Here is a 22,808-nt window from a genome sequence, read left to right on the forward strand (position 1 = left end):
CTTCCCCACCTCCCTGATGCTCCCTTTCCTCCTCTACCTTGCTTTTTTTTGCCTTACCTGTTCCTCCCTCTCCAGCTTCACTCTTCCAATCCCATTCCATATTATCCCTTTCAACTTATTTTCCCCTCTCCCAGTATTGGTACTAACTGAGGCTGAGAATTCTCGACAATTGGAAAGTAAGAGCTGTGCTATTTAAACTTTAAACAAATATGCCTTTACTATCCTTGTACGCATGTCTCAATGAAAATTATGATTTCCTTGCCTGTTCTCACTGTTGGGCAATAATCAAACTGAGCAGGATGGGCTTATCAGCTTAGAGAAGAAACAGGGCCGGATCTGTGGGGACAGTGAGGGTAGCTTGCCCTCAGCGCCGCCTGGGGGAGGGAGCCAAATTGGGCGCTCCCGGGAGGGTAGGTGGGGGGAGAAGCCAGCAGATGGGGAAGTAGATCTGGGGTGCAGGGCTGGTTTCCCGCCTCTTCGCCTTCCAGAGAGGAGGTAAAAGGAGCCGATCTGCCTCCCTCAAGCTGGCGGGGTCTTAGATTGGCTCCTTTTCCTTCCTCTCTTCAAAGCAGAGAAGCGGGGAAAAGAGTCTCCTGCTTCCAATCTTCCTCCACTCCCAATGGGGAGGGGGAGGTGTCAGGCAATGGAATCTCAAGGCAGTATTCATTGAAACAATGTATACTTTATTGGAAACTCATAGCTGGAGACAGAAGTTGAGACTAATGCCTGGAATCAGGCGGTTACTATTAAGGAATCTACATGGCCCCTGCGCCAGCGTGGGACCTCCCCCTAGTTCTTAAGGCATTGACGGGAAAACCGTTTGAGCCGATGGCGACGTGCCCGTCCCACCTCCTGGCATGGAAAACGGCCTTCCTTGTGGCAATCACCTCGGCAAGGCGGGTCGGGGAACTGGCCGCAATCAGGTGCGACTCTCCCTACTTGGTGTTTTCAGCTGATGGGGCCACGCTGCGCCCAGACATCACCTTCCTACCTAAGGTGGTGTCGCCGTTTCATCTCAACTCTGAGATCTACTTGCCAGTTTACTTCCCCTCTCCAGCCAACGACTCCGAGCAGGTGTTGCACGCCCTAGATGTTAAGAGGGCGCTCTCCTTTTACCTGCACCGCACTGGCCCTTCCAGGAAAGATGCCAGGTTGTTCGTATCCTATGCTGAGTCCTCCCTGGGGCAGCGTATCTCGTCTCAGCGTTTGTCCAAGTGGATTACAGGGACAATTCGCTTGTGTTACCTTCTTCGGAAGCAGCCTCTCCCAGGACCGCTGCGTGCCCACTCGACGAGGGCAGTAGCAACGTCAGAGGCGTTCATGAAGGGAGTTCCCCTGCAAGACATCTGTAGGGCGGCCACGTGGTCCTCGGCGCACACCTTCGTGACGCACTACGCCCTGGACCTGAGGCGCAGACAAGCTTCCTCGGTGGGCCATGCAGTGTTGCAGTCCGTTTCTGTGTGATGGACCGGCATACCCTCCACCAGGTAGGCCTGAGCTTGCTAATCTCCCACTGGAGAGCCAGTTTGGTGTAGTGGTTAAGTGTGCGGACTCTTATCTGGGAGAACCGGGTTTGATTCCCCACTCCTCCACTTGCACCTGCTGGAATGGCCTTGGGTCAGCCATAGCTCTGGCAGGAGTTGCCCTTGAAAGGGCAGCTGCTGTGAGAGCCTTCTCCAGCCCCACCCACCTCACAGGGTGTCTGTTGTGGGGGAGGAAGGTAAAGGAGATTGTGAGCCGCTCTGAGACTCTTCGGAGTGGAGGGCGGGATATAAATCCAATATCATCATCATCATCAAGTGTGATGCACAGAGACCACGAAGAAGATAAACAGGTTTCCTACCTGTAACTGATGATCTTCGAGTGGTCATCTGTGCAGTCACACTACCCGCCCACTTTCCCCGCTGCAGCTGGTCCCTCCATGGGGCTAACGCGGCGGCCAGAAGGAACTGGCGGGATGTCCACGGCCGTCCCAGTGGGCATGCGCAGTGGGGCGTCTGGGCATGCGCACTGGGTCGGAGGCGCGGAAATCCACAGCTTTGAAGTTTACCGATCGAGATCGGCGCTGGCGCCTACTCCCACAAGTGTGACTGCACAGATGACCACTCGAAGATCATCAGTTACAGGTAGGAAACCTGTTTTTATCTCCAAGCAGAACTTTTTCCATTTCTGTTTGCTCTTGTCTTATTCCTTCAGTTTTAATATCGTTTTCCACCAAACTCTTTATTTGTTGCATTTGAAACCAATCGTATTTGTTATTCAACTCCACAGCAGTTTTCAATTCTATTTTACCAATTTGTATTTTTAATAGTTGATTGCATGATAGCCATTTTTCCTCACCTGTCTCAGCTGTTATTTTTATCACTTCTTCTGGCACTATCCATAATGGTTTTCTTTCATCACCATATTTCTTATACTTCATCCAGGTATTCAACAAATTATTTTTATATAATGGTGAGAGAAAAAACTATCCATCTTTTTCTTCCCATAATACATATAAGCGTGCCAGCCAAATTTATTTCCATGACCTTCCAACGCTAAAAGTTTTTTATTCAACAGCATCACCCAATCTTTTATCCACACGAAACAAACTGCTTCATGATATAATCTTAAATCTGGTAATTGGAATCCTCCTCTTTCTTTAGCATCTATTAAAACTTTCATTTTAATCCTTGGTTTCTTCCCAGCCCATACAAATTCCGAAATCTTCCTTTGCCATTTGTTAAATTGTTTACTGTCTTTCACAATCGGAATAATTTGAAACAAATACATTATTCTCGGCAAAATATTTGTTTTAATTGCAGCTATTCTTCCAAGCAATGACAAGTGAAGCTTATTCCATTTTAACATATCTTCATCCATTTTACGCCACAGCTTTTCATAGTTATTTTTGAACAGGTCAATATTCTTCATTGTTATTTCCACACCCAAATATTTTACTTTAGAGGTAACTTCACATCCTGTTAGTCTCTGCAACTCCTTTTGTTTGTTTACTTACATATTTTTATATAAAAATTTTGATTGTTCTTCATTAACATAAAATCCCGCCAGTTCTCCATATTCTTGTATGTTAGCTAACAACAAATGTGTTACTTGTGTAGAATTTTCATTTATAAACATTATATCATCTACAAATGCTCTATGTTTGTAAATAAATTCTTTAACTCTCAACCCTTCTATTTCTTTATCATCTTGTATTTGCATCAATAAAATTTCAAGAGTCATTATAAACAACAAAGGTGAAAGCGGACAACCTTGTCTTGTACCTTTGCTGATTATCATTTCATCTGTAAGATCTGCATTTATTCATAACCTTGCACATTGTTCAGTATATATTGCCTTTATCATTCTTTTAAAGTTTTCTCCCAACTCTATTTTCTCCATTACTGCAAACATAAAGTCCCAGTTCAAATTGTCAAAAGCTTTCTCTGCATCCGCAAAGAATAATGCAACTTCCTTCTCTGGATGTCTTTCATAATATTCTACAGTTCTAATATTGTCTCTTATTTGCCTTTTAGGGAGAAATCCCGCTTGGTCCTTTATGAAATTAATCAAATATTGTTTAAGTCATTCTGCCGAAATTCTTGTATATATCTTATAGTCATTATTTAGTAATGAAATTGGTCTATAGTTCTTTACATTCATGACATCTCTATCTTCCTTCGGAATCAAAGAAATTACAGCTTTCTTCCATGTATTTGGCATTTTCCCTTTTATTCTTATCATATTCATCAATTTTTGAAGTTTTGGTACTAATTCTTATTTAAATATTTTAAATTTTTTTGCTGTATATCCATCTGGCCCAGGTGCTTTTCCAATTTTCATCGCATTAATCGCTGCTTCAATTTCTTATTTTTTCAGTTGGATCATTCAATTTTTTTTCATATATTCAGTTAAGGGTGTTATTTTAATCTTTTGCAAATACGCTTCCATCCTTTCCTTCTTTACTTTAACACCTTTAAATAATTTAGCATAGAACTTGAAAAATTCTCTCTTTATTCCTTCTTGATCTACTATCTCTCTTCCATCAACCACAATTTTAGTAATCATTTTACTTCCTCTCTTTTTCTTCAGTTGCCAGGCCAAATACTTTCCAGGTTTATTTGCTCCCTCAAAGGACTTCTGTTGTAATTTTTTCAAATTCCATTCCAATTCCTTATTTAACAAATGTCTCATTTGTGCTTGTAGTATTGTAATCTCCCTTATAATTTTCTTTTTCTCTGGCCTTTTCCTCAGTTCCCCTTCTTTTCTCTTTATTTCATTTTGAATGTCCAACATCTGTTTTTCTTTTGCCCTTTTGTCCTTATTGTTTAATGTAATCAATATTCCTCTCATTACGGCTTTATAAGCATCCCACATCATCTGGAAGTCTATATCATCTTTATCATTTATTTGGAAGAAAGCTTTAGTTTCATTTTCTAGAGATGTCACTAATTCTTTATTTTATAGTAAATCTTCATTTAATCTCCATCTTCTCACTTTTTAGACAATTTTGTAATCCATAATATTGGGTTATGATCTGCACCTATCTTTGGTAAGATCTCTATTTTCTTAGTTATAAGGCCTAAGTCCTTTGTACCCCATAACATGTCAATTCTGGAAAAAGTATTATGTCTTGCTGAAAAAAATGTATAATCTCGTACTTCAGGATTAAATTTTCTCCATTTATCTTCCAGGTTTTCTTGTTTAACCAGTTCAAAGAAGGATTTCGGCAATTTTCCTTCTTTATTGTTATTTTTTCCCCCCAGATCTGTCCAATGTATTCTGAATTGTCCCATTAAAGTCTCCTATAATCATGACCTGGTCATATGTCACTTCATCAAATTGTTTTATAAGGTCTTTAAAAAAAAATCTTTTGCACCATTTGGTGCATACAGTCCCAGTAATAAGTTTTTTTCACATTTATTATTACTTCTACTGCCACAAATCTTCCATCTTTATCTTTAAATATTATTTTTGGGTCCAATTCTTGTTTAATAGAAAAAATCACACCCCTTTTCTTCTGTTCAGCCAATTAAAAAGATTCCAGTCCCAATTCTTTATTCCATAAAAATGTATAATCCTTTTGCTTAATATGGACTTTTTGTAAGCAAATTATATCACAGTTTTGTTTTTTAATCCAATGAAATATTGCCTTTCTTTTTTGTGGTGAATTTAGTCCATTTACATTCCAAGATGATAATTTATAATCCATCATGGTGCAAATTCTTTATTCTCTTCATAAAATTTACACAGCTCCTGTGTAATTGTAATCCTTCTTCCTTGTAGCTCAAAGCTCAAACCTTCAGGTATTGTCAGATGTGTAACTTACTTGAACCAAAATGTAGCTTAGAAATGCTTGACATGACTAACGCCATGATGTATCCAATGTGACCTCTGCTTTACTAACCATGAGAAATGTAGCAAGCACCTTTCCTCAAAGCATTCTGTAACCGCAAAGAGAAAAATCTCACACTCGGCCTAGAAGCCATCTGTGGTCTTTGAAGTTAACACATCCAAGGTTCCTTTCCCTTGGGAAGGAGATAAGACCCTGGGAAGCACCGACTGTCTCTGGGGGTGTGAAAAGACTGTATTGTTTCCAGCTTTGAAATGTAGAGAGGGCTGGTTTCAGCCTTGAAGGGCATCAAACTCAATCTGCCTCTTAACTAGCATGTTTGTTCTCAAATAAATGGACTAATTTTGCAACATTATGATCCATCTCTGTTTGAAGTTCCATGTCTTGACAGGTATTATCCATCTATACCTCATTCCATTGTCACATAGTTTTTCTGTTAATTTCTTATATGTTCTCCTGTCATTTATCACTTGTCTTGGCAATTCTTTCATTATTCTTACTCTGCTTCCTCCCACTATCAATGTCTTTTCAAAATTTTTATTCAAGATTTTCCCCACCATTTCTTTTTGTCAGAACTGGCAGAACGTCAAACAAGACCCAAAACTTGTTGCAAAGTATAGGCATTTATTCGAGAACTACAGTGCTGGAGCTTCAAGATAACACTGATGCCTGGGCCTGGCATCTAGTTACATTTTATGCGGTTAAGACAGCAACAATAAAGCAATCTTTCACACGGTTTACAGACAAGTGTCTCGTTCTCAGGAGTTGTTATCAGAAGAGAGGATGCAGTCCCGCTGAGAGGGCCTGCTTCACCTGGCTTCAAAGGGCCACCTGCAGATGTTGACCAGGGGTTATCTGTCACCCTCCAGTGATCACAGGGTGTTTGAAATGCAGAGCATTTTGTGTTAGTTACAGAGGCAAAGCATTATGTGTTAGTATTGGATTACAATATGGAGTCAGTATGGCTAACATCATGTAAGAAAGTTACAAGTTCTGACACTTTTGTCATATATCTTATAACCACATCTCTTGGTAAGTTATTTTTCTTGGCATATGATGAATTCACTCTATACATATAATCATACATATTTCTAGTCCCTTCAGGATCTTCCTCCAAGGAATCAGCAATTATTTTTATTACATGTTCTTTTAAGTCTGTCCCTTCTTCTTCAGGTACTCCTCTCAGACATATTTGTGTCTCCATCAATTTACAGTCATGGATTGTTATTTTATCTTGCATTTTTAATAAGGTGGAATCCTGGAGTTTAACTTTCCCTTCTACCTCCTGCACTTTTTTTTGACACCACCTCTGTTTCATTTCTAAGCTCTTCCATTTCTTTTTTAAAGTCCTCAATATCTTTTTAAAGTTCTTTTTTGCAAGCATTTATCATCTTTTCCACCCCTTTCATCATCCTAGCTTCCATTGCCTCCAACTGATCTTGCATCTTCTCCAATGAGGCAGCCCTTGCACGGGTTACCTTTGACTCTGACATTAAAAAAACAGTGAAAAATTTGATATCACCAAATTAAATTTCAACTATCAGGTTTGATAGATTAGAATTTGCCCTTTCAAATGAGCCTAATTTTGCCATCCTCCGACCTTCCCAGGCTCAGATATTTTTTTTTTTTAATGTAGCCGATGTTTTTCTATGGTAATACAATCCTAGAGTAGGTCCACTTCTTCAATAATTACTTCCTGCTTTGCTTGCCCCAAGTCACGTTCTCTTTGGTAACAAAGTCTCATGATACTTGACGTATTTCCTGTGTTGACTGTAGAAACTGCAGATCTCTGATGGTGCTTTCACTTCACAACCGCAGGTAGACAAAACAATAAATTCCTTTCCAATTTTTAACACTGTCCTTAATTTACCAAAGTCCAAAATTCACCCCTTCTCCTTTTCTTCCAAGCTTTCAAACTTTCTCTTTCCCACCTTCTAATATTATTTTGTTTGCTTTAAAATAGTCCCATAATGGTAGATAACAATCAGTACCTTTTTCTAAGGTTATCCAAATCAACACTGGTCTCGTACAGCATCAGATGTTTAGCAGTCTCAAAGAAGATTAGGATCTTGTCAAGCTTATGTCAAATAAATGACTCTGTAAGCTTCTGCAGATGATGAATATGCAACTCTTCTCCAGGAATCCCTCAAAGGAGCCCCCCCCCCGGGACTCCCTTTTAGCCAAGGTAAATCACCTCAAAGTTTCCTGTGCATATCTTGGACTAATCTCTCACTGAGAAAAGTAGGCAGAAGGCAAAAATTTGCCCTTTACTACCCCAAACAGAAGCTCCAGTCTGCCCCCCTTAGAGAGGCAGGTCAACTCAGCATTCTCCAAATCCCAGAAGTTCCACCCCATGGGGTGTTTAAATGGAGAGGGGGAAGGCCAATTGCTTGGCTTTGCCCTCTCCCCGCAAGGGGACTTCCCTGCCCATGTAAACACCCCATGGGGTGTTTAAATGGGGAGGGCGAGGCAGATCCGTGCTCTCTCCGTGCAAGGCAGGGAGAGGGCAAGGGCAGCCCTCAGGCTTCCCTCCCTACGTAAATACCCCATGGGGTGTTTAAATGGGGAGGGGGAGGCTGATTGCTTGCCTTTGCTTTTCCCCCGTGAGGCAGTGAGACAGCAAAGACAAGCCTCCTGGCTTCCCTCCCCATAGGGAAGGGGAGGCAGATCACCTGCCTCCCATTTTATCAGTGGGGGTGCCATTTTTTTTGTTTCCCCCCCCCCCCGAAAAAATATGTAGATCTGTCCATGAGAAGAAACAATGTATTGACGGGATCTTTTTTTTTAGTCTATCCTTGATTTTATACTATGTTTAGATGTTTGTAGTTTTAAATGACATTTTCTTTTATAATATAACTGTATTGTCTCCTACTTCCTGTTATCTGGATTCTTATCAACACATGCCTAATAAAGTTTTCAGTATCAGTTCTGAGGCTTAGCCTTGAGTTTATGTCAAAGTGGTTTCAAGGCTTCCCTTGTCTCAGGGGTCTTCCGGCTTGGGAATCGTGCTGAGCTGACCGGTCCTCTGAACGGGGACAGTCTTAAGCCTCTGTTCAGGGTAGGAAAAGGCTTTCTTTGACCTTCTGCCTACATTTCTCAGTTAGAGATTTGTCCAGGATACGCACAGTAACTCAGAGGAGGTTAACCTTGGCTGATAGGGAGCTCCGTTGGGGGCTCTTTAGAGGCTTTGAGGGATCGTCGGAGAAGAGTGGCGTTTTTCATCATCTACAGAGGCTTATAGAGCCATTTAATTGGCATAAGCTTGACAAGATCCTAAGCTCTTTTGGGACTGATGAACATCTGATATTTGAAGAGACCGAAGTTAAGCTGGATATCAGTGCAGAGGTAACTGATTATAATCTTTCACTCTGGGACTTTTTTAAGGCGAACTAAATAATTTTGGAAGGTGGGAAGGAGTGCTCTAGAAAGAGGGAAAGACAAAGAAAAGAAAGATTAAACTTTGGACTTTGTTAAAATAAGGACAATGCTAAAAATTGGGAAAGAAGTATTTGTTTAAAATACCTGTGGTCATCTAAGCCCAGGAAGGTCGTAGAATGGCGAAATTAGGCTTATTTAAAAGGGCAAGTTCTAAGTTATTGAATCTGCTGTTTGGATTTTGATTTTGAGACGTTAAAATTTTTGTAGGCTTTCTTTGATGTCAGAGTCAAAAACAACACGTGCAAGAGCTCTCTCTTTGGAAAAAATGCAAGACAAAAGCTAGAATAATGAAAGGAGTCGACAAGATGTTAACAACCTGTAAAAAAGATATTGGAGATCTTAAAAAGGAAGTGGAAGATTTTAAAAATGACGTGGTGGTGGTCACAAAAAAAGCCCAGGATGTAGAGGAGAAGGTTGAAGTACATTATTACACATTGCTAAAGCTGCAAGAGAATGTGATAATACATGACTGCAGAATGATGGAAACTCAAGTTCATCTGAGAGGAGTACCTGAAGAGGAGGGAACTGACTTAAAGGAATATATGGTGAAAATAATTGCTGACTTTCTGGAGGAAGATCCTGAAGGGACTAGAAATATGTATGATAACATGTACAGAGTTAACTCATCATATGCCAAGAGCAAAAATTTGCTAAGAGATATAGTTATAAAATTTATGTCAAAAGACATGGCAGGGAAAATTTTGAATAAAAATTTCCAAAAGACTGATAGTAGGAGGGAGCAGAGTCAGAATAATGAAAGAGTTGCCAAGTGATAAATGATAGGAAAACATACAAGAAACTGACAGAGAAATTGCGTACTAATGAAATAAGATATAGATGGATAATACCTGAAGGCTTGAGTTTTCAGCTTAATGGAAGGAGGATTACAATCACAAAGGCACATGAGTTATTTTGAATGATCCAATTGAAAAAATTGAAATTGAACCAGCAATTAATGCAATGAAAATGGGAAAGGCACCTGGGCCAGATGGATATACGGCTAAATTTTTCAAAACCTTTAAAGAAGAATTAGTACCAAAACTGCAAAAATTGATGAATATGATAAAAGGAAAAATACCAAACACTTGGAAAGAAGCTATAATTTTGTTGATCCCCAAGGAACATAGAGATGTTACAAACATACAGAACTACAGACCAATTTCATTATTAAATAATTATTATAAGATATACACAAGAATCTTGGCAGAACGACTTAAACAATATTTAATTAATTTCATAAAGGAAGATCAAGCAGGATTTCTCCCTAAAAGGCAAATAAGAGACAATATAAGAACAGTTGTAAATATTGTAGAATATTATGAAAAACATCCAGAAAAAGAAGTCGCATTATTTTTTGTGGATGCAGAGAAAGCCTTTGATAATTTGAACTGGGACTTTATGTTTTCAGTAATGGAAAAGATAGAACTTGGAGAACACTTCATAAGAATGATAAAAGCAATATATATGGAACAGCGAGCAAAGCTGTGTATAAATGCAGACCTCACAGAGGATATGATGATCAGTAAAGGTACAAGACAAGGTTGTCCGCTTTCACCATTGTTGTTTATAATGACTCTTGAAATTTTGCTGATGCAAATATTAGACGATAAAAAATAGAAGGGCTGAAAATTAGAGGATTTACTTATAAATATAGAGCGTTTGCTGATGATATAATGTTTATAGCTGAAAATCCTATACAAGTAATACCTTTGCTGTTAGCCAAGATACAAGAATATGGAGAGTTGGCGGGACTTTATGTTAATAAAGAAAAATCGAAATTTTTATGTAAAAACATGCAAGTAAATAAGCAAAAGGAATTGCAGAGACTGACGGGATGTGAAGTTACTTCTAAAGTAAAGTGTTTGGGCTTGGAGATAACAATGAGGAATATTGATTTGTTCAAAAATAACTATGAAAAGCTATGGCATAAAATGGATGAAGATATGGTGAAATGGAATAAACTTAATCTGTCATTGCTGGGCAGAATAGCTGCAATTAAGATGAATATTCTGCCGAGAATAATATATTTGTTTCAAACCATTCCAATTGTGAAAGATAACAAACAATTTAATAAATGGCAAAGGAAGATTTCAGAATTTGTATGGGCTGGGAAGAAACCAAGGATTAAAATGAAAAATTTAACAGATGCTAAAGAGAGAGGAGGATTCCAGCTACCAGATTTAAGACTATATCATGATGCAGTTTGCTTAGTATGGATAAAAGACTGGCTGACGCTGTTGAATAAAAAACTTTTAATGTTGGAAGCTCATGGAAATAAATTCGGCTGGCATGCTTATATGTACTATGGGAAGAAAAAGATGGATGTTATTAGAAATAATTTGTTAAATACATGGATGAAGTACAAGAACATATGAACATATGAAGCTGCCTTATACTGAATCAGACCCTCGGTCCATCAAAGTCAGTATTGTCTACTCAGACTGGCAGCGGTTCTCCAGGGTCTCAAGCTGAGGTTTTTCACACCTATTTGCCTGGACCCTTTTTTGGAGATGCCAGGGATTGAACCTGGGACCTTCTGCTTACCAAGCAGATGCTCTACCACTGAGCCACCATCCCTCCCCTTCCAAAGAAATATGGTGATGAGAGAAAGCCATTATGGATAGTGCCAGCAGAAGTAATAAAAATAACAGCTGAAACCAGTGAAGAGAGAGGATTGTCATACAATTAATTACTAAAAATACAAAGTGGCAAAGTAGAATTGAAAACTGCTGAGGAATTGAATAAAAAATATGATTGGTTTCAAATGCAACAAATAAAAAGCCTGGTGGAGAATGATATCAAAACTGAAGGAATAAGACGTGAGCAAACAGAAATGGAAAAAGTTCTGCTTGGAGATAATGAAAAATGAATTTCAAAAATATATAAGTTACTGTTAAAATGGTCTACAGAAGATGAGGTAGTAAAATCTCAAATGATTAAGTGGGCAATCAATGTAAATAAAGAAATACAGATGGATACATGGAAGTATCTTTGGAAGAACTCTATGAAATTATCAATATGTCAGAGTATAAAAGAAAATTGTTTTAAGGTGATGTATAGGTGGTATATGACTCCTAAAAAATTGGCAAAGATGAATAACAAGATGCCAGACAGATGTTGGAAATGTAGAAGACATGAAGGCTCTTTTTACCATATGTGGCGGGCTTGTGAAAGAGCAAAAAAGTATTGGCAGATGATTCAATGAGAAATTTCAAAGATCTTGGGATATGAATTCAAGAAAGTAGCAGAGACTTTTTTATTGGGATTACAAATGGAAAAATTTCCAAAAGAAGATAGAACTTTGATCTGGTACTTGCTTTCAGCGGCTAGGACATTGTATGTGCAGTTATGGAAGCAAGAAAAAATACCAGAAAAATGGGATTGGATTGTAAAAGTTATAACAAGTTATAACATGGAATGAGATGGACAAACTAACAAGAATCTTAAGTGACTATGATTTGGAAGTGTATGAAAAACAGTGAAAAAAGTTTAGATGTTATGTAGAAGAAGAATGGAATATAAAAGGATATTGGACAATTTTTGATAATCCTCAGCCAGCGCCTTCATATGGCATCATCACGCACTGGACCGGCGACCATGTGGGGAAAGCAGCACCACATTTCCTGTTCCAATGACCAGTAAAGGGCTCACTAATATCCCAGGGTGGACCTGCACAGAAGACAGAAGGGGAAAACAGGGTTGCCCTTACTTGTGACTTGTGTTCATCCTGTGTCTTCCGTGCAGACACACGTTTCCGCTCTCCTGCCTTGCTGTGAGCTTTCCTTTTCTTGGGCTTGCAGTGGCTCAGTTGGAACTGAGGGGAGGGAATGCAGATGCATGGAGCATGTGACTGTTTGGGCTGGAATGAATCACTCTGCACCAGTGCACAGTGCCCCCTAGTGGAAGCTTTTTGCCAGAAATTCATCTCTGGCAGCAGGCCTACCCATGAGCAATTCCATTGTGAGCCTGCACAGAAGACACTCAGTGAACATCAGTTACAGGTAAGTGCAGCAGCCCTGTTTTCCCTTCGATTTATTTGCTTCCTTTCCCCCTTCTAGATTATGAATGCTTAATTTTGCTTTGGTAAAACACTGCCAGAAAACAATCAAGCAAATTAAAATCTGAGGATGCAGTTAAAAACAATTAAAGCAGCCAGTGATCAGTCTACTGTCTTTTTGCATCTGTGCCTCCAAATCCATCCCTTTGGAGAGCTTGCTCCTTCACACAATCACCTACTCTGTACCGTGTGCTGCTGTGGGGCTTCTTTTAACGTAGCCTTATGGGCAATAGAATGACTTGAGACCTGCTTTCAGCTCTCCCCTCTGGCATGTTGTCGCCTATTGCATCAGAGACTCATCTGAGTCCTTCTGGCAGCAGCACCCTTGGCAGTTGGCATTGCGGGGCAATTGTATGTGCTTTTTGGCAAGAGTTTTGACAAGGGCATTGCAGCGACCTTGAGGAGGTTCTTTTGGAGACAAGAAGGAAGACTTTGTACTAGTGATGCTTTTTTTGTTGCTTAATGGTACGCAAAGTAAGGTCTTGGCTCAGATGTCGCACAACAGATAGAGCCCCCAGAGAATGCTCCTAAAGTCCTGCCTCAGCAGTGGGAGCAGCTCAGTTGGGTTTCTGTTGACAAGATGCAAGTGTCTTTCAGACTCCAGCTCTGTCTGTTGTAGAGACCCTGTTCATGTGGAAGACGGTGTGCAGCTCTGGCCACCAGATCACCAAAAGGATATGGAAGAGCAGTAAATGCTGCAGGAAGGGACAACCAAGAGGAGTCTGACTTCTTTCCTCATAGGCAGGGATCTAGGAATGTCCTCAGGAGCCTGGGTCTTTTCTGTTCAGAGGAAAGATGACTAAAGGAAGGCACTGAATCAGTTATTGGGATTATTCATGGTGCACAAAAGGTAGGTAGAGAGCACCTTCTCTCCTTCTACCATAAGACTAGGGGCATGCAATGAAGTAGATGGGCAATAGACTCAGGAGAGCAAAAAGAGCTTCAATCAATAAATCTTGGGAGAAAATATATTGATGGCTACAAGCATAGATGTCTTTAAGAGCTGATGAGGCAGATTCACAGAACTGTAGTCCATAAATGACTGTTAGCCATGGTGAGTAAAGGTAAAAAAGGTTAAAAGGTAGGCCCCTGTGCAAGTGCCAGTCGTTTCCAACTCTGGGGTGATGTCGCATCACAACGTTTTCACGGTAGACTTATTATGGGGTGGTGTCTTCCCCAGTCCTCTACACTTTCCCCCCAGCAAGCTGGGTACTTGTGTTTAGTACCTGTATAAAGGTAGCCTCCATATAATGAGAGAAAGCAAACCTCTGAAAACCAGGAGTCAGCTTTGGAAGAAGGCCTGGTGTTTGGGGCAACAGGTTGGCCACTCTGTGAAACAGGATGCTGGACTCAATGTACTGTTGGTTGTTCTGTAACCACAAAAGGGTATTCTGGAATTTTTTTTAGAAAAGTGTTTGTTTTTAAGCTGCTGGAAGAGCCCTGCTTGGCATTTCTTTTAAGAAGATCAGTGTGGGAGAGTTGAAAGACTCAGAACTCCATTTTGGTCTGTGTGTGTTTTCAGATAAGGAATGACTCCTGAGAGAAGGGCCCCTGAACAGCTTTTTTTTTTTTTGGGGGGGGGGGTCCACCCATGTGGACAGGAAGTAGATTGTGCAAGTGCTTAATTATTTGATCCAAGAAAACCCCCAGTCTCATTTGACACAAATGCCCAACACCACCACCAGGCAGATAAGCACCTGGGAGGTTCCCCCCCTCCGCACCTGTGCTTGGCTGCTGGTTGAGCTAAACTGGATTCATATGCTGTGTCCCCCCAGCAGCATCCGGGGGGGGGGGGGTGCGAACACTAAACTTAAAAAATCTGTTAACAATGACAACAATATCTAAAATATGGACTGTGCCTGATTTATTATAGATGTATGAACAAAACAGGAAACAATAAAACCCATACAAGCAGAATTGAGATGAAATTTTGAAGCACAAAATGTAGAGCGGGGGACAGCAACAAATAAAACAGCCAATTCCAGTCAAATGACTCCGCCATGGACAGTGCAGTGTTCGGTTTTTCGGAGCCCTGGGCTTGCCTCCTGCCTGCCAGTCGCAGGTAAACCTGTCCCTGTGGCCCCAATTCCCCGCCCTTGAGAAACGGAGAGTTGAGAGAAAAATACAGCTGGAAAATGGGAGGTGGTGGGCTCTCCTTCCTTGGAGTTTTTTAAACAGAGGCTAGATGGCCATCTGACAGCAATGAAGATCCTGTGAATTTAGGGGGAGGTGTTTGTGAGTTTCCTGCATTGTGCAGGGGATTGGACTAGAGGTCCCTTCCAACTCTAGGATTCTATGATTCTGTGGTTACAATCTAGGATTTTGATCATGAGAAAACAAGAGAAGCCATTTTGGATCAGACCAGTGGCCCATTCAGTCCAACACTCTGTGTCATACAATGGTCATAGAATTTATTTATTTATTTATTCCGTAACTTATATCCCGCCCTTCCCACAAGTGGCTCAGGGCGGCTTACAACAAATAATAAAACAATAAAATCGGAACAAATTAATACATTTAAATTCAAACATTTAAAACCTAAAAACCTTAAAATTTTACATTTTACATTAAAACTGTGCAGTATAATCACAAAAATCTAAGATCTAGAAAGCTACATTTGTCTAGTCAGGCGTAGGCGTAGAGTTGGAAGGGATCTCCAGGGTCATCTAGTCCAACCCCCTGCACAATTCAGGAAACTCACAAATACCTCCCCTCACACATACATCCCCAGTGACCCCTGGCAAAAACTCCAGGATCCCTGGTCAAACTAGCCTGGAGAAAAATTGCTGACCCCAAAGTGGCCATCTAATAAGGATTGTGTCCTGCCAAAAGGATGTTTTCTTTGCTTGATCTTTGATGTATTCCTGTAGCACTGTTTATGTTGTGTGTGTGCGCGGGTTGGGGGGGGGGGGTTGATGCTCCTTACTTTGTAGTAGAAACCTTTGCATTTTATAAGCTGTATCTGGTGCTGGCAATCCCTGGTTTATCTTGTCATAGCAAAGAGATTCTGGTGCCCGGTCTGCTATGTCCTTCCTATGTGCAAATGACCTTGAGGACAGGGAACCAACGGACCTGTGTTCAACTTGGTGTGAGAAAGCAGGAGGGGGGAGAAGTGCCTTTTTGCCACAGTATGAATACTGGCTGTTACCTTTCATCCCATTCCTGGCAACTCTCTGGCTAGAGGGTTGATACCTATTATAGAGACTCAATAAATTCTTAACTATGCTTGTATAAAACGGAGTGTATGTCATTGATACTTGGTTGATCCTCATACCATCAGCATTTCCCTGGGTGTGTAAGAAGGTCACAAGAACTAAGTACTGATGCAACCCTTCCTGTCCTCCTTCTCATGATCTGCCTAATTCACAGAATCAGCATTGCTGTCAGATGGCCATCTAGCCTCTGGAAGAGTTTACCGCCTATCAAGGTGGAAGCCTGTCCCACTGAGGAACTGCTCTCACTGTCAGAAAGTTCTTCCTAATGTTGAGCTGGAAACTTTTGATTTAATTTCCACCTGTTGGTTCTGGTCCGACTTTCTGGGGCAACAGAAAACAATTCTGCACTGTCCTCTATATGACAGCCCTTCAAAACCCAGGTGCCATCAGGAGGTTCACCACCAGGGCTAGAACTCCAGAAGCCTTCACACAGTCGCACCCCCAGCACCACAATACCATCTGTTCCATCTATATTGTGTGTAATAGCCACTGATGGACCTCTGCTCCATATATTTATCCAATCACCTCTTGAAGCTGCTACCACTTCCTGTGGCAGTGAATGCCACATGGTAATTACTTTTTGGGTGAAGGACTTCCTTTTATCTTTTCTAAGCCTACTGCTCATACTGCACTGAGTGCCCTTGAGTTCTCGTATTGTGAGAAAGGGAGGAAAGTATTTCTTTCTCTGCCTTCTCTGTCCCATTGATATTTTGTAAGCCACTATCACATTTATTTATTTTATTTATTTCTGCGGATTTGTATTCCGCCCTTTCTCATAAGGGCTCAGGGCGGATTCCAACAGGTCAAACAGTTAAAACCAACAATACCTCTATAAATAAGCAACAAAACAGTCAAACAATTATAACATTAAGGTTAAAACTGTTGAGCCAAAAGCTCGGATTTAACTTAAGGCAGCGTGGGTACTGTAGACACTTAAATCCAGAGCTTAGGTGTCCAAGGAATGTCAACTGCCTGGGCCTGATTTTCCTCCAGTCTAGATGTTAATCAGTATTAATCAGTGTTGGGAGGCCAATTAGATAGAAAAGCAAACTAAGGAAGTCCACCCGCCTCAGCCAAAGGCCTGGCGAAACAGCTCCATCTTGCAGGCCCTCTGGAATGGTAACAAATCCGGGAGGGCCCTAACCTCTGTAGGGAGCAGATTCCACCAGATTGGGGCCAGGGCCGAAAAAGCCCTGGCCCTGGTCATATCACGCCTCAGTCATTGTTTCTCCAGGCTCAAGAGCCCCAAGCATTTTAACTTTGCTTCATCGCGAAAGTGTTCCAACCCTTAAATCATTATAACTGCCCTTTTCTGCACTTTTTCTACTGCTGTAATATCTTTTTTGAGGTGTGGTGACCAGAATTATACACAGTACTCCAAATGAGGCCACACAATAGATTTATACAGGGGCATTATGATACTGGCTGATTTGTTTTCAGTTCCCTTCCCACTAGCCCCCGAATAGAATTTGCCTTTATAAAAAAAAAAAAAAAAAAGAAATCGCTGTTGCGCACTGAGTGAACATCTTCAGTGAGTTATCTACAGGGTTGTCACTTTCGGGAAAGTCAGGGAAATGGAAATTGGTCAGGGAAAGTCAGGGAAATTATGATTAAAATATATTCAAGCAGTGGAGTTTTGACCTGCTGCTGTGAGAACATAATCTCTTCTTGTGGCAACTGGAATAGAAAAGTAGCAGAATACTAGTAAAACTTAATAATGCCCTTTCCCAACTCCACCTTTTTCTCAACTCCACGCCAGCAACCAGCCTAATGTATTTGTTGAGTTCTGTTCCTCCATAATTTCCAAGGTCTGCAAAGCAAGGCTAGTTTAAACGTTTAGCAATATACAAACTTCAAGCATCTGTTTTTATTCCTACCTGCTAGTACTGAATTTATATATAAAGATCAGCATGTTTTTGGGTCATGCTTGTGTATGGAATGGATGTTTTGTCTTCTGCTAAACCAAGCACAGAGTTGCAAATGAGTTTCACTGCTGTTGGATTTCACAGACAACTAGCACTTTCTGCTCTGCACCACACAAATTAAATTTGCAAATGTGATTGCTTGTTCCTGCTGGAGTTTACAGAGTACCAGCTCTCTCACCCTCTTTCCTGACTTCTCCCATGCATAAAGGTTGCAAATGAGGGTTGTCTTGTTAACAGATAAAGTATACAGGGTTCTGCCCCTATGTACTAAAAAGGGGATCTTTATTCAGATACTCTGGGAAGAACATCCCTCAGAGACAAAGACACCAGACTTCAGGTTCTGAAATATATATTGAAAATTTATTTAAATCTTAGGTACTGAAGCATTCTGACAGGATTACATGACTACATGGACTCAAGGGTGTGTATGGTTACATGACCCATGGTTACATAGTTTCTTAGTTACATGGTTATAGTCTTTCCTATGCTCAGATTCCCTAGCCTATTATATTTGGTCAAAGCAAAGCTATTGTAAAGATAGCAAAAAGCATTTCATTCTCACCTCTCCTATGGCACTAGGTGGTTGCCTATGCAGAAGTATGGAGGGGTCTTGCTTCCCAGTAGGCTTCTGTTAACTCACTGTTAACTAGCTAACTAACTAACCTGAGTTCCTGACAGCCTTTCCCACTTGGCAATCTCTCTCACCCCTTCCTCCTTTCTCTATCTCACTATGATATTGGGATAGGGACCTGGGACCTGTTTTGTTCAATATCTTTATCAATGATTTGGATGAAGGAATAGGAAAGGAAAGGTCCCCTGTGCAAGCACCAGTCGTTTCCGACTCTGGTGGAATTGTTTTCTGTGGCCCCAGTAGGTAGGACCAGAACCAGTGGGTTGAAATTAAATCAAAAGAGTTTCCAGCTCAACATTAGGAAGAACTTCCTGACCGTTAGAGCGGTTCCTCAGTGGAACAGACTTCCTCGGGAGGTGGTGGGCTCTCCTTCCTTGGAGGTTTTTAAACAGAGGCTAGATGGCCATCTGACAGCAATGAAGATCCTGTGAATTTAGGGGAGGTATTTGTGAGTTTCCTGCATTGTGCAGGGAGTTGGACTAGATGACCCTAGAGGTCCCTTCTAACGGTATGATTCTGGCAGAGGTTGTCCTTGAAAGGGCAGTTTCTGGGAGAGCTCTCTCAGCCCCACCTACCTCACAAGGTGTCTGTTGTGGGGGAGGAAGGGAAAGGAGATTGTGAGGTGCTCTGAGACTCTGAAATTCGGAGTGGAGGGCAGGATATAAATCCAGTGTTTGTCTTATTATTACTACTACTACATTGTAATATATAATGAAATAATTATACAACTCATGGCCCGGTTGCTAACATGCCATGGACCAGTACTGGTCCAGGGCCCAGGGGTTGGGGGCCGCTGCAGTTTAATCTATAGATGTAATAAAGTTCTAAAGTAACAGAGTTTAAGGTAGCCCCATGATCCCTCAGTTTTAATCCTTGTCCTTTGCTTGACCCTCTGTTGTACAGAATCTGCATCTAGAACACATTTTATATAGGCATAAACATTTAAGGAAAATTAGAATTTAATTTTTTAAAAAAAAACTTCTTATACTTACTGGGTATTTAAAATTTGGATTCTCATCTTCCTTATGAATAAAACCCTAAGCACGGAATTTATCCACTTGAATGGAGGTCTCCTTTGAATGGTCTGCAGGTAGGAGGAATATATCTCCAACCTCCCTGGGAACTTAGAACAGGTATAAGGTCTATGGAGCACATGCTCTTGTTGAAATTGCAGTGGAAGAACACCTGGTCAACCAATTCAGGGCAAAGGCGCTTGGGATATCCAATGAAGGACTGTCCCTTCTCAAAGCACTGATGGCAAAAGATTCCATGGAGCCAGTGGGCAGGCTCTGCAGCACTTGGGGAGTTCTCTGGTGTGGAGGTTGTTCTTTGGCACAAAGATTCAAGTGTAATTCCCCACTGTTGGATAAAGGCCTGGCCAGGCTGTGTCAGCTGGAGAGATGTTTAAAGTCTGGGCTTTACCTGTGTCCCTGATAACAACAGGCCAGGCAGAAGAGGTGCACCTAAACCTCCCCCTAAACGCTTTCCAAAAGAAGCCCCCAGAGGAGCAGAGGAGGAAACAGTTGGCCTCTGGAGAGAGCAGGGTTCTTGCAGAGGGACCCTCGGCATTTGGCAGGGACACCCGTTGTCAGGCTCCCAGGCAAGAAGTCCCCCCTGTGGAAGTGGCTGCTGTGTTTCCTCACCAAGGGCAGAGGGAAGGCGGGTTGAAATGGACTTTGGCAGGAGAGCTGGGAACGTCTGAGGCAGAATGAAGCCACATAAACGTATGGAAGCAGGAACAGGCAGGAGGCTTAGGAGTGATCTAAATCCATATTGGACATGTGGAGAGGGAAAGCCACCTGTTCCCAGAGTTTGGCACAAGACATCCCTGCACTTGCTTTCCTTTATATTTATTGATGCCCTAACTAGTCTTCATGTTTCCCCTATTTTCTATTGAACTAGCATTAGCACAAACCAATTATAGGTTTAAAACATTGCACTATATCCCACTTCATTCCTTTTGAACCTGTTTGCGCTGATGGCTGATTCCTGTGCCATTTTAATACTGTCAGGAATAATCAAGGGGCAGGCCGAGGTGTCAGATACAGTTTTTAAGTTGCCTGAGCTTATATTGGTTAGAATAATTGCTGCCCTCATGGACTTGACTGAAGGCATTTCAAAAAGTACATTTGAGAGATGTCTTTTACTGAGCAAGAGGGGGGAGGGTTAGGGGTACAAAATTCTATGGGTTGACTCTGGGCTATTTCTTGGAATTGGGAAACCAAACTGTTCAGTGGCCCTTCAGTAAGAGATTCGGATTCCCAGAGTGTTCCCTCCCCACCCCCCACTCCCCACTCTGTCCCTCCCTGCAGCACTTTTAGTCCAGCCCTTCCTTGAGATAGTCCATGTTTTGTTTTGCTTTGCTCTGGGCTGTGTTGGTTCCTTGGACATAATGTCTATGCATAGGAGAAGAGAGAAAAGCGGTGGGATTTCATGTGTGATAGAGGACAGGAAGCTGTGCCAAATAGGAGGTCCTGGCTGGGCACCCTCTGAGGCCACTCCCAGCTTCATTTGATCCTCACACAGAAGCCTCCACCCCCCACCCCATTTGCACCCCTGTTGGGAAGATGTGTGTGATATAAATAGATAGGCGGCCCATGGCCTGTTGAGGACATCTGCACCTCGTCAGGCACAAGACGAAGGCAGATCCCAGACTCAACCAGCTTGGCCCTGAGTCTGGCCACGGAGTGGTTCTCTTTATATGCGATTCTGGCTGCCCCTTCGGAATGAATTCTGCCTTTGGACTTTTTGGGGTAAAGTTTTGACAGGGCTTAGAATGACTCCTCCTGCATCCCTGTGTTTCCTCTGCCATCAGGGAGAAGATGCCCTTCCACCATGTCACAGCTGGCTTGTTGTACAAAGGAAACTACCTGAACCGCTCCATCTCGGCTGGCAGCGACAGCGAACAGTTGGCCAACATCTCGGTGGAGGAGCTCGATGGTAAGGAGGAAGCGGGAGGGCATGAATTGTCACCACACCACCCCCATCCCCTCCTGTCTCTGCATCAGAGATTCTTCATGGTTGGCATTGTAAGGATAAAGAAGAGGAGGAAATGTTGTAAGTAGGGATGGGGATGATCCAGGAAAATGTGGTTCGATTCATGGTTTGGGACATGCATAGCTCACAAACAGCAGACTGTTGCAAACTTCTTTATGCTAGATGAAGCAGTTTGGTTCATGAAGTGGTAAAACAGCCCTCCTCCCTCCAGCCTCCAAGAAACACCAGACTCACGGCGGGTCTCCTGCTGAGTCCTCTCTACCTGCCCTCCACGTATGGTGAGGACTGGCTTTTTACAGGATCTGAGTTATGATGTAACCCACCCTGAGCCTGTTCTACGGGAAGGGCGGACTAAAAATTGAATAAAATAAATAAATAAAAATTAACGCTCCCTCAAAGAAGGTGCCCACATCCTCTATTGTTTCCAATGGGCTATGGTCAAACCAGAGAATCTGTTGTAGAAACAGGCCCGGATTAGCGGGCGGGGGGAGGGGTGGCCTTTTTCATGCGGGAGGATTGCTCCTTCAGGATACTTCCGCCACCAGAGATCAAGGGCGTGGAGTGTGTGGGCCTGGAGTGGGACGTTGGGAAGAGTTTGGCAATCTGGCTGGTGTACCGTCTGCCTAACGCACCAGCCAGTGCCCTGCCATCCTTGATGGAGGCTGTAACAGGCTGGGCATTGGAGCACCCTCGACTTATAGTCTTGGGTGACTTCAATGTCCATGCTGAGGACGCAGCTTCCACTCGCGCGACGGACCTAGTGCTTTCCATGGCAGCACTGGGACTTTCCCAATATGTAACAGCGCCCACACACCAGGCTGGGCACACACTAGACCTGATCTTTGTGGCGGGAGTAACAGTGGGCCAGATATCTGCTGAGGCAGTGCCATGGTCTGACCACCAGGTCCTGAAGGCCCGTGTGGACATACCACCCCTGTCCCGTTTAGGCGGTAAGCAGATTTTGGCTCGCCCGCGTAGTCAGATGGACCCATTGCGGCTTCAGATGGCTATGCAGGACCCTTGGCCTACCGGCGACTCGTTGGATGGACTAGTGGAGACCTGGAACAACCGGCTCTCCGGGGCCATCGACGAAATCGCCCCCAGACGTCCTCTTCATCCTCGATCACGATCCGCTCCGTGGTATACCCCGGAGCTGCGATCGATGAAACGACGATTAAGACGACTAGAGAGACAATGGCGCCGCGCTCGT

General features: G+C 42.3%; 1 protein-coding gene across 2 annotated transcripts in view; it reads left to right on the forward strand.

Moving 5' to 3' along the window:
- Window positions 1–22,808, forward strand: part of CALN1 (calneuron 1) — a 458,034-nt gene that overhangs the window by 117,012 nt on the left and 318,214 nt on the right. For both annotated transcript variants that reach the window (XM_060259445.1, XM_060259447.1), the window contains exon 2: window positions 21,417–21,541. In XM_060259445.1, coding sequence (XP_060115428.1) covers window positions 21,424–21,541 — 118 coding nt within the window. In that variant the 5' untranslated portion in view covers window positions 21,417–21,423. The remainder of the gene's footprint in view (window positions 1–21,416; window positions 21,542–22,808) is intronic.

This window comes from Heteronotia binoei, chromosome 18, assembly GCF_032191835.1.
Source record: "Heteronotia binoei isolate CCM8104 ecotype False Entrance Well chromosome 18, APGP_CSIRO_Hbin_v1, whole genome shotgun sequence".
NCBI lineage: Eukaryota > Metazoa > Chordata > Lepidosauria > Squamata > Gekkonidae > Heteronotia > Heteronotia binoei.